Genomic DNA, 12806 nt, shown 5'->3' on the forward strand with positions numbered 1-12806 from the left:
CAATATTATTTTAATTGATTGACTAGATCGACAACCCTGACAAATTTAAAAATGTCACCCGCATCCAATACTACAACTCCTACGCCTTTTAAGCCATCCAGACAGAGGATTATTATACCGATGATCGTGATTGACGTCTCTATCGACCAATCAGAAGCGAGAAAAACAGGGACGGCCAACCCCGTTCTTTCGGTGGGCGGGGCAGTAGTGGAGGGGGCAGGGCGCAAGTTATCATGGAGGATCAGTAGGCAACTTGCGGCCAACAGAGAAGGGCAGCTACCCGTCTGATCCCCGGGACTTTTCTCAACTGCTCAGCGCTCGGTTCTAAACAACCACACGTCACAGTTAAACATGGATATGAAGAAGAGGATTACTTTAGAGCTGCGGAACCGAAGCCCAGCAGAGGTAAGCGACTTAGACTGTAATAAGGTGGTAATTGTTGTCCGTGATGCGCGTCCGGAGCCCGGACCTTGCTTCTCGCCTTTCAGCACTTACTTACTCCCTTTATTGAGTTGGAGCGGGCTAATCGCAAGCTAAACTATATTTATCGACGCGCTGACAGTATGAGTTAGAGCCCAGCTCGTTATAGTTGTTTGAGGTATATGTGGAGCATCTTACGGGGTTCCTCGGTCGTACCGCCCCCTGCTCTCCGACAAAATTCCATCTCTCACTCCGGCTCAACGGTCGATACACGCTGCTAATTCCTTCAACTTGTTCGGCTTTAACTTTTCCCACCGTGTCTGCTCCTCGGGGAAACTCCTCTTTTGAAAAAATAATATTATTCGTGTTCAATCTGCTTTTCCTGGAGTACGGTGTGGGTGAACAACAACTCATCTGATGTCCGTTATAGCCTCGCTCGTCCTTTATGAGCGGACATTTTTAAGTCGCCGCCGCTTTAAACTTCGACGACATTGTCTTACTGCAGACTTTCTTTCAACAGGTCCGGTAACCCCACGCAATGTTCATTTTAATCCACAGTCAAATTATTGTGTTTTTGAGTCTTTTTTTTTTTTTTTTTTTTTGCGGTGGTTTCGGTTCGACCCAGCTCGCTGGCGCGCAAAGGTCGGTCACAGGCGGCGCGGCGGAGCGGTAACGCGTTACCGACCTGCCGCTACAGAAAGCCGATTAGCTTTCGTGTCGAGCGGAATTTTCGACGACGACGGCGAAAATGTCGACTCGGTGACCTACAGATACCGGTCACAGCAAGGCGGCGTTACACCGCGGTATCGTGGCCACCAGGTAACCGGGGGGTTCGGCGACGGAATGAGGACGACGTAACGGAACAAGATGGCGTTACACCTGAGCCGTTAGAGTACAAGAAATGAGATTACTGTGTGCTCTCGAGGAGCTACGGGAAAGCTGCGAGCGCAGATATTGGTGTGCCCGGTTGTGTCGACTGTTCCCATAAACCGGGTCTTTAAAGCTGCATGCATGCGCGCGCGCGTGTGTGTGTGTATTATATAACCAGCAGCTCAGGTTAAATAATGCTCCAAGTTAATTTACTTGAACAGATGAAACGCTGCGGTCATGTTTTATAAATTGGGGGAAGCCGGCAGATGGTTAATGCAGAGAAACCTCCACCTCCTCCTCCTCTTCCTGCAGCACTCTGCATGCAGATTACAGTGGGTTAAACCCTGCACACTCACAGCGCAGATGATGATGGAGCTGCAGGCTGATGCTCTGCTCAGGCTCTTACGTTATATAAGGCTTGGAAGACTAAAGGACTCTGGGAAATAAAACCAGCTACTAGTCAGAGTAAAACCAGTTGTCTCATCAATACAACAAGAACTACACTGACCCATTTATTTTGTTATTTATGTACGGTAAACACAGGTATAGTTAAAGCTGCAGTATGTAACTTTCATAAAAATGTTGTTCTTTTACATATTTGTTAAAACTATCACCATGTCATGACAGTATAATCTGAGACATATATTCAGTGAACAGATCGATCTCCTCCACATTGCTATTATCATCTGAAGAAATGCACCGCTCCCAATCAGAGCCAGGAGGAGGGTCTTAGCGCTGTCAATCAATCTCACGTACTGCTAAGTGTGCTAAAGGGGGAGAAATAACTTGCCATGACAGGAAAATTAATCTGCTATCACTGGTGGCCATCCTAACTGGCCTGAGTACTCACTACATAGGAGGAGCAGCAACACAGAATGATTGGCAGCGCTAAGACCCACCCCCTGGCTTTGATTGGTTGTTTCTAGTTGGCTCTGGGACAAGGCTAGATTTTTCACAGATTATCTCTCATATTATGCAATCATGACATAGTGACAGTTTCAACAAATATACAAAAATATTTTATTTTATAAAAGTTACATACTACAGCTTTAATAGAGACCCTGATATTTAAACTCCATAGGCCTTCCTCTTCCTTCTCCTCTTCCTCCCGGCTCATTATTATTATTAAATATGTATCACATAATTCAAAAATAAATATAAAATCGAATTTAATAAAAACTAAAAACTCAAATAGGTCAGTGTAAAAATACATTAGAATATAAGTTAATTTTTTTATTATTATTATTTCCATTTTATTATATGTTAATGATTAGATATTGAACAAAATAAACATAAGAATTTCAATTATAATATAATAATAATTATTAATAATTAATTATTAATAATTATATAACAAATATAAATGCAAAATATATGTTTTTAGATGTAAATGCAAAATAAATAAATTAATTTATAAATAGAAATAAAACTTACTTAATTATATAAAAGTAAGGCATGTGCCTTTTTTAATTGTTTTGTTTTCTGATCAATTAATTTTTAATTAATTATTGTTTAATATTGTCATAAATTAACATGAACCAGTTTAGTGTAATAGTTTATAAATTAATTGACAAATGAATATGAATTAATGATCATTATTTATGCTGTTTTCTATCATAAGTTTTGCTCAATCTGAAACAAATTGTATGAAAACATTCTGATCCATTTGCAGTTCTGCTGTTTTTGGTCAACATAGAAATTCAGATTTCTAATCGGTGGGCTTGTCTTTGCTGTTTCAGATTGTGGAGTTGGTTGTGGACAACAGTCGGTCTGCCGATGGCGAGGTCGAAGGTCTGACAGACGAGTTCACAGAGCTGGAGTTTCTCAGCGTGGTCAACGTCGGTCTGAGCTCACTGGCGAAGCTGCCTTCACTGCCCAAACTACGGAAGGTAAGCCCACCTCACCTGTCACCTGAACCACAAACCTTTACACTCTGACATTCAGATCTAAGTTTAAACTGAGAGATTTAAATTTTTCAGAGAATCAATATAGTTAAAAAATGCAGAATTAATTGAAATAGTTCAGAAATGTCTCAAGGTGGCAGAGGGGGAATGAAGCATTTTGTGTCTGTTTTTGTGTTGACATGTAGTTCACCTGTTAGTCCACCAGGTGTCGCCAATGTGTTTGTCTCAAACCCAAAACTAAACAATGATCTTTCAGGTGACTAGTTTCTCTGTCACCTGTTTCACTGGTAACATGAATAAAAATATAATTTGAGCAAAGATTTATAATTTTTACGGTTTTTTTTTTTTTAGTTTCAGCTTGTTATCCAACTTTCTCAAGAAGGATTATATAAACCTTGTACCTTTTCATGTATGGAAAACAAATTAGTTGATGACTAATTTAAAAAAATCAATCCTTTATGTATTGACAAAACTGCAAAGAACCCAAGATATTAAAAAAATAAACTTTTTTATCATTTGTATTTCACAATTATATCAACTTTGAAACATTAGCAAATCTGTACTTAACTGAATTACTTTAAGCTAGGTTGTTGTATATTTATTTTCAGTTTGTAGATAAAATAAACTCATCCAGACTGGTCTGCTGTTGTAACATTTTAGTTAAAGATTTTTCTTATCTGTGATTTTCAGCTCTATAAAACTCTGTTTCTGAATGTAGGCTCTGGCAGGAATGTCTGCATGAAGTTATTTTTCATTTTCCTCTTAGTTGGAGCTAAGTGACAACAACTTATCGGGGTCTCTGGAGACTCTAGCACAGAAATGTCCCAACCTGACCTACCTCAACCTGAGCGGGAACAAGATTAAAGAGCTGAGCACGTTGGAGGCGCTGGTCAGTTACCTCGTGTAGTTTGGTTCGTTTTAGTTTATTATTATTAGGAGAGTCTTACTTTGTGACATTTCCTGCTGCAGCAAAACCTGAAGAGCCTGCAGAGTCTGGACCTGTTTAACTGTGAGATCACCTCTCTGGAGGATTACAGGGAGAGCGTGTTCGAGCTGCTGCCTCAGGTGACTTACCTGGACGGCTTCGACCAGGAGGACAACGAGGCGCCAGACTCTGAGGCCGACGACGAAGGTGAGAGGATGACCAAGATGAACGAACCCAGGCCCGGTTTGATGGACCGAAACAACTCAGCGCCACAGAAGAGGGCCAGGGCCACCAGAGCAGAAAAACATGTTAAAAAACTCTTACTTTAATCTCAGAACTCTAACTTTTTCACAGAAATCTTATATTTTTCCCTAAATTTAGTCTTTTCCTCACAATTTTGACATTTTTACAGGAATTCTGATTTTTAATCTCAAAATTTAAACATTTTTCTCATAATTTTTACTTTTTCAAATCATTTTGACTCATCAGAATTTGTACTTTTTTCTCAGACTTCAGATTTTAATCTAAATTCTGAGAAATTCATATTAAAATCTGAATTTTATCTTAATTGTTACTTTTTTGTCAGTATTTTGACTTTAACTTAAGAATTTTGGCTTTTTTTCACATAATTTTAACTCTTTTGGTAGTGATTTTGACTTCAGACTTTAAATTTTGCCTTTTTCTTAGAATTCTAACTTTAATCTGTTAAAATTCAAATCTACAAAGCAGATTTGGGACGGGTTTTCAAGGATTTGCAAAAAAAGTGCCGGTTTGCAAATCCTCCAACAAGAAAGAAACTATTATGTGATAATTTTGCACACACAAATGACATAATTGAAGAATGTTTGATTACTTATTTGAATTTAGGTGAAGGTTGACAGAATTAGAATGAGTTTAAACTCAAAACCCTGATAAAAATGTCAGATTTGTTTTATTGTCCCTCATCCTCTTCCGTACGGTCCTACCCTTCTGCTTCGTGGGAATGTTTCTCTCTGCATGCGATCAAAAACGCTCAGTGTTGCTCTCCGCTTACAGACGAGGACGGCGAGGACCGGGCGGGGCCGACCGGCGACTACGGGGAGGAGGATGACGAAGAGGAGGATGAGGATGGCTCAGAGGGAAGAGAGGTGGGGCTGAGCTTTCAGGTGAACCAGGCCAATCAGGTGGGCAACTCGCCTCTGAAACCTCAGGATTCATAGCAGCCCTCCATCCCTCCCATCCCATCATGCAGCAGAGAACAGAGCCTTGCATCAGAGCTGCTGCTGGTTCTGTTAGACCCGCTCCAGTTAGATGGACTCACCTCAGGCATAGTGTTGTTGTGGACCCAGTTCAGCACCAGAACAACCACCACTGACGGTCCACACTGCAAAAACAGAAAAGTATTTTTGGTCTAGTTTCTAGTTTGAGTATCTTATGATGCTTGAAATGAATTAAAACTTAATTACACATGTGAGCTTGTTCTAACTCAGTAATAAGTTCTGGTTCCACTGGAAGATTATTTCACTTATAATATGAGAAAAATGTCTTGGTTCCCTCTGAGCGATAAATCAATTTGATCAATTGATCAAAGATTCAATGTTTGGAAAATAGCGATTTTTTTTTCACCATCACAGACTCCTTCGGTTCTGTGATGTCATCACGCCCAGGGCGGCGGCCGTTTTGTTTTCTATTTAATTTTGAGTTCAGGTGAACTCTGCAATAAACTATTATGACTTTATCGTGGAAATATAAAGTCATAATATTGCTAGAATGCTGTTTTAGGGCAAAAGAGTTTAAATAATGAGAGAATTAAGTGTTAATGTTATTAGAATAAAGTTGAATTTTTAGGAAAATGAATAAATTATTTTATGAGAACACAAAAATAAAAAGATTAATTATAATAAGGAATGTAGAGAGAAGTTACACTAAAGTAATTTTCACAAATAAGAAAATGCTTCACATTTTAATAGATCATAATAAAATTATTATGAGTAGCAGGAAAAACTGACAAACCACTTGGGCTGATATGGTCAGGAAGACTTTATCATAGCTTTTCTCATTAAAACAACTTTATTCTGGTAAAACGGAATCTTCATCCTGCTAATATTATCATTTTATTCTGAATCAACTAAAAACTTTAATCTGGCTCTAATTCTTTGCTGTTCAACTCACAGAAGAGACGACTGCAACAAAAAATCCTTTTTGAAAGAATTTTCTGCCATTTTCTTTCTAGAAAAGAAAACGAGAAACAAGTTGATTAAAATCAGATCTGGGATAAAAAAATCTGAGATGTTATTTTTAAGCCACATCTCCTTAGTCTTATATCTACCAGTGGAAGTAATATTTTCTAAATCAATTGTAAGGAATTATTGACTTAAAACAAGCTCCTATTTCTTGCTGAAAAGTTACTTGTAAGTTAGTTTTGTCTTATTAGAAGTGTGCTAATCTGTGCACCAGAATAAAGACCATAAACATTTGGTAATATTTTGTGTTTTTGCAGTGCGTTTTAAAGTTATTTCTTAACTCTCATCCAGTCAGAGTTGGTTTGATGGTCGTTGACTCGGCCTCCATGTCGTCCTGACAAATAGACAAAGAGCCTCATTAGTGTCGTCCAATCAGAAACATCTAACGGTTTTAACGTCACTTTAAAGTTTTTAAATTTCTCTCCATCTCTTTTTGTGTCTGCTCTTCGTTTCAGGAAGATTACGAGGATGAGGATGACTATGCAGAGGAGGAAGGTGAGGATCCTGCAGCTGGTTCAAGTTGAAGCTTTTATTATTTTTACTGGAATTGTGATTGAGACAAAGTGGAACTTCTTCAATCTTCTTCATGAAAGAGTGTTTTTTTAATTTTATATGTAAAATTATTAATTTTTTGTTAATTTTTGGCTTAATTACTGCTCTGAAAATATTCTTTAAACAAATGGCTTCCTTTGAATCTGTATATTTCAGTTAATTATGAAACTAGTTTAGCATTATTTCAGTAATTGATTAATCATGATTGATTCAGTCCTGATGTGGGGTACACCACGGCTCATTCTTGGGCCCTTTTTTGCTATTTTACCTATGAAAGTTTTTTTTTATTAATTTAAATGCAAAATGTTTATATTTTTTTGCTCAGTTTTGGCATAATTGTTCTGGGTTTGACTGGATTGTTCTTTCAGAAAATGACTTCAATTGACTCTGTGTGCTCCAGTTAACGATTAATTGATTACCAAATTAGCGAATGATTATTTCAGTAGTCGATTAATCATGATTAAACCAATTAACGGTTTTCATACTGTGACAACATGAGCGCATCTTTATGGGCTGAATGCTTTTTAAAGCTCTGTGTCCTGTCTGCAGAGGAGCAGCAGGGCGCTCAGGGACAGAAGAGGAAGAGAGACGTAGACGATGAAGGCGACGACGACGATGACGACGAGGACAACTAGTTGTCGTCTGCGTGTCGTCCCGCCCCATCTGGACCCAACCTCCACCAAGCAGCAGCCGCGGCGCTGCGACCCGAGATAGTTGGTTTCAGTTTGTTAGAGAGTCACTCGTTTTTTAGATGAAATTATATTTAAAGAGAAAGAGATTTGGTGTGAACTTTACCTGTTGGTTCCAGCTGAAGACTCCACACGTTTCCCTTTAACAAAAACAAAGAAAGAAAGAAAAGAAAACCTGCTTCAGGGTCAAACCCAATGTTCGCCCACAACCAGAACCCCCTGATCCAACGGCGCCTCTGGCCAGCTGAGGTTCTGCTTTCCTCATGCTGCTGCCAATTTCAATGTCCAAGCACAGAAACCCGCTAAATACGCCTCTCGCAAATCTTCAGGGAAAACTTTTAAACCGAGAGCTGACCGCTCCCAAACACAGACAATATGAGAGATTCCTGTCCACATCCGTAACTCCAGGTTGTTTTATTACAGAGCTGCTCAAAAGTTAAAAAAAAAACAAAAACTCTGAAAACAGAAACCCAGTGTGAATCATTCAGAAAACGTATTTATACTAAAATAAGCTCACATGGCCAAGACACTAAATCTTACCAAGTACTTCTGGTCGAGTTTCTAGTTCAAATATCTTAATACACTAAAAATAAGACAAAACGAACAAGCAACTTGTCAGCAAAATATAGCAGCTTATTCAGGTCATTGATTCCTAGCAACCCAGCTCTACACTTTCAGCAGGTCATTTAATTCAGTTCAATTAAAATAGATTTTATGGATCACAAAGGGAAATTAAATGTTTTTTATTTTAATGCTTTAATTTTTCCCCATATTTCAAGTGAAATAATCTGACAACTGAACGTTTTAAGGAAATACTTACTAAAAACAAGCTCATATTTCTTGCTGAAAAGTTATTTGCAAGTTAGTTTTATGACATTTGAAGTGCACTAGAAACTAGGCCAAATATACTGGAGCTAAATGCTGCTTTCTATTGGAATAATTTAGTATTTTAATAAAAATTATATTTATTCATCTCTCCGTCTGATTGGAAGTTGCTGATTTATTTTCAAACCTCTAAATCATGAGTGTCCAAACTTTTTGTCACATCCAAATTAATCGCAGGCCAAATATCATTTTTAAAAAAACTATAATCACCAAAAATTTGATTTATTTTTAACATATTCATCAATAAAAGAAACCCCATCGAATTAAACAAAGTAATCAGATTTTTTTTATAGGAACAGGATAGCAGATCAAATTGTTTTTGTATGTTTTCCCTGCCATTTTTAAAACTTATTAATTTATTTGGTGGCACATTAATTAACATTTTTCATAAACTTTGCCAGAATTATGCTTGATATCTATCCTCCTGCTGAAAACAAACAAAACAATGTTAAAGTAACTAAACAATGCACATTATGTCAATAAATACAATCAGTAAATACAAGACAATTATTATTAAAAAATTATAAGAAATATTTCAAATGAAATAAATGTAAGTAAATTAATGAAAGGCATCTATTATTTTAGGCTCAACTGAAGAAAACAAAAAAAATATTTTTTTATGTTCTCAGGATAAAAACAGGATGGAAACTCTTGCTGTCAGGTGAAATTTAGAGAATAAGTGAATGATGTGGTTCTCGTTATTATGACAACACTTTGTGTTGCAGTGAACAGTTTTTAGGTAGATTTTAATTCAAAAGCCATAGGTTTGTCCTAATTTATTTAATAAATTCTTTAATTGTGGTCGGGGTTGGACCGCAAAAAAATCAGTTCCAGGGGCCACAAACGGCCCCCGGACCTTATTTTGAACTCCCTTACTCTACATTATGTCTAAATCTTTGCAATTTTCCTGTTTCAAATGATCCTGCAGCAACAAAACCCACAGAAACTCTTTTAAAAATAAACTTCAGAGCTGATTGGTGGCGCAGCTGGTTCCCCGTCAGAACCCTTCAGGGAAGCCATGTTTGTCAGGTCAGAACCGCGTAGATCCAGCCATGTCCGCTCCTCTCCAGGTAGTGATAGGAAGACCTGCTGCTCCTCAGGTCCACACAAGCAGACCCTGTCCTTTCGGTGTGTGTTTGACTCGTTGTACGTCGTTTTTTGTGCTAGAGTGGAAGGAAATCTTAGATTTGTGGGTTTTCTTTGATTTGAGTGTTTTATTGTTTTCTTAATGTGTTTTTTTCTTCTTCTTGGTTTATGTTGTTTTGAATCAGCAGCTGTTAATATTTTTAAAGCGAGCGGCTCGTTGTTTGTTTTTTTAACTGTCAGATCACCATGATGTCACAGCTCAGGCTCCGCCCACTTCCGGTTCTCATGTTCAGATTTTAACATCCTTGACTCCTTTCCTCGCCTCCTCAGGCTCTCTTTATTGTAATCAGAAGGGGGCGCTGTGGAGCAACAAAGTGTCAAACCAACATAATTGCAATCACAAGTCTGAAAAAAAAAATATTTCCAGATTTTATTTCCTGTTTAGTATTTTAAATGTTCTTTCCTTATGTCATTCTCTTCCTCCCTCCTTGTTTTACTCGTCTGTTTCTTATTCCCTTTGTTTTTTTACAACCTTTTGTTTCTGTTTTTCTGCTTTCTTGGTTCCTGCTTCTCTTTCTTCCTTTGTTCCTTCACTGTTTTCTTCCATCTCTTCTAGGGTTTTTCTTTTCAGCTCCTCTCTTGCTTCCTTCTTTATCCCCTTCTTTTCCTCCCTTCTATCCTTTCTTCTTTACATCTTCCTTCTTTTCCCGTTTCCTTTATTGCTTTTTAATAGTTTATTTTCTTTGTTTAGATGCTCTCCTCTTCTGTTCTTTAGTTTTTTCCTTGTTCCTACTTTTCCTTGCTCACTTATTTCCTTTTCTCTCTGTCCTTCTTTTGGCTCTGCACTGTAAAAACACAAAATCTCACCAAGTGTTTTTAGTCTCATTTCTAGCAGAAATATCTTAGTATAGTTGATATAAACAAAACTAACTTTTCAGCAAATTATATGAACTTGTTTAAAGTCAATAATTTCTTAATATAGATTTTCCACTGGAAGATTATTTCACTAAAACTATGTTGTTATAAATTAAATAATCTATTAGTGGGTCTATTCCTTTCTAAATGAATTTCAAGATATTATTGACTCTGAAAAGTTAATATTTTTCACTGAAAAGTTACATATAAAGTTTTTTTCTTATTTCAACTGTACTACTATATCTGCATTAGAAGCACAAAGGTTTTCTGTTTTCTTTTCAGGTTTTTTTTCTGCAGATTTTGAAGTTTAATCCTGACCTCAGTTGTAAACATCTGCAGTAAACACAACGTGATTTATTGATTCTTCAGACACTCAATAGAGTTAATTTAAGGAGAAGTGAAGGAAGTGCAGGAAGCCTGAATTAACAAAGGGAGACATCTTTGTTTTTCTAGCCGTCATTTTAAACCAACTTAGGCTCAACCTGCTGTTTGACTTCCTGTCTGTCTGTCATTTTGTTATTTTTATGATCTCTGACAGATCAGCATTAACAGTGTTCATTAAAATCTATTTATTATGACTTCAGTTTGCTGCCGCTTTTATTATTCTTTTATGCTTTAATTTCCTCACATGATAAATATTTCAGTCAGGAAGCAACAGAAACGAGACGCCGACTAATTTTGATAAACATGTAGTCAGAAATCTGGGGAAAATAAATCTATTTTCCGGCGTTTCCACACAAACACTTTCTAAAAAGGAAACTTTATAATAAATCAGTCATCTAAATCAATCAATCAGGTTTATGTAGATGAAAACTTCCCATGTTGGTATGTTACTTTTAAACGACGTGGCGGACATATTTGTTTTCATAAAGACTCGATTACGTGTGAACAAGGCCATAGATAGCTAAATTAAAGATACATTTAGTGAACTTAGTTAAATTTTACATTTGCAGGGATAAAAAAAAAATTAGCTGATTGTTGGTAGTAATATTATTAAAACTATTGTTTAGAAAATCCTAGTTGGAATAAAAATATTTTGTCCAGACATAAATTTTAAATTTTACCCACAAATCTCTCCTGAAGTTCTTTCATGATTTGTTTTTGTTTCATCATTCCCAGATTAGCGTTAGCTGTGATACGAAGGACTGAAGCTATTCAGGGATCCAAAGTTCATTTTTCAGATGGAAGCAATTCATGCATAAGAAACTCCAACTAATCATTAAGTGCATATAAATGTAAAATACATCAACAGACTTGTCAGTAAGGAAACATTTCTGCTAAAAATTAAGCTACACTGCAAAACCACAAAATATTCCTAATTATGTTGGGTCCATTTTCTAATGCAAATATGTCAGTACACTGGAAATAATGTATAATAAACTGACTTACAAGCAAGATATAGAAGACAGTTTTAAGTATCTTCTTAATATTTATTCAATCTAAAAAAATTAAATAAAAAACTTCACCAGCAGATTATTTCACTTAAAACTGGACATGTTTCATATCTTACAATTGAAATAGTCTCTAGTACTTTTTAAAATCAATATTAAGAAATTATTGACTCAAAATAAGGTCCTATATATATATAGAATAAAATACTTTATAAGATTATGATACATAGTCATTGACATTTAAAGAAAGAAAATTAAAACACAAAAGTTTGGTTGTCATTAATTTACTAATTTCTGAGTGAAATTGTTGAATTTAATAAAAATGTGTTTCGTTATTTCTGTAGATGTTGTTCATCATTTATCCAGCAGGGGGCGGTCTTCTCTTCCTTCCTGCGTCTTCCTGCTGAGCTTTAAATTATAAATGACTTCAGCATTTTAGAAATAATATTCCAGCTGAGTGTTGGAGCAAAATAAAAGGATTTTTTCACAGCTTAGTTTCTGTTGGATCTTTTATTTCCACTCTGATGGATCCTGTTGCTGTTTTTCAAGACGTTTTCGTCTCTTTGATTTGAGCGACATTTGATCTGCAGAAGCTGCTTGAAACCAACATTAAAGCAGGAGCGAAGGGAGTGAGGAAAGGAAACAAGGAGGTGAGAACAGGACGCTAACAGTTGTGACCTCCAGCCTCCATTTTTATTCTCCTCCTCCATTTGATCCACTTTGTGAAATTTAAACAGATAAACTGTCCATTGATGGAGGCAGCAGCTGTGAACACACACACACACTAACACACTCGTCTCCTCTGGGAGCTTCCTGTCTGAGAAAACACTTCCAATAAATCAATTAATCACATGATACATTAAAACAGACTCGTTAATTTCCACGATTGTTTGTTTTCTTGAGGTTTTCAGTTTGGTGTTTTGGTCTCAACCTTCTCTTTTTGAAGA

At 36.6% G+C, this 12806-nt stretch overlaps 1 protein-coding gene across 2 annotated transcripts; it reads left to right on the forward strand.

The window, feature by feature from the left end:
- Nucleotides 1-210: 210 nt before the first annotated feature.
- Nucleotides 211-11046, forward strand: anp32e (acidic (leucine-rich) nuclear phosphoprotein 32 family, member E). Of its 2 annotated transcripts, none has more exons than XM_055022579.1 (7): nt 211-405; nt 3030-3179; nt 3961-4083; nt 4164-4326; nt 5155-5282; nt 6797-6836; nt 7443-11046. In XM_055022579.1, exons 1-7 carry the CDS (start codon nt 352-354, stop codon nt 7526-7528), a joined length of 744 nt encoding a protein of 247 aa, XP_054878554.1. In that variant the 5' UTR covers nt 211-351; the 3' UTR covers nt 7529-11046. The 2 variants fall into 2 exon arrangements, with proteins under 2 accessions (XP_054878554.1, XP_054878555.1); XM_055022580.1 differs by having other exon boundaries at nt 5155-5246.
- The last annotated feature ends 1760 nt before the right edge of the window (nt 11047-12806 follow it).

The sequence above is a fragment of the Poeciliopsis prolifica genome, unplaced genomic scaffold (assembly GCF_027474105.1).
Source record: "Poeciliopsis prolifica strain line A6 unplaced genomic scaffold, Auburn_PproV2 SCAFFOLD087, whole genome shotgun sequence".
Classification (NCBI taxonomy): Eukaryota; Metazoa; Chordata; class Actinopteri; order Cyprinodontiformes; family Poeciliidae; genus Poeciliopsis; species Poeciliopsis prolifica.

What these genes read in the sequence shown, in the direction of transcription:
- anp32e (XM_055022579.1), top strand. Translation starts at nt 352, where the DNA reads ATGGATATGAAGAAGAGGATTACTTTAGAGCTGCGGAACCGAAGCCCA. An exon ending in CTCTGAGGCCGACGACGAAG is followed by an intron (nt 4,327 to 5,154) that starts GTGAGAGGATGA and finishes CTCCGCTTACAG; the next exon opens with ACGAGGACGGCGAGGACCGG. An exon ending in AGGTGAACCAGGCCAATCAG is followed by an intron (nt 5,283 to 6,796) that starts GTGGGCAACTCG and finishes TCTTCGTTTCAG; the next exon opens with GAAGATTACGAGGATGAGGA.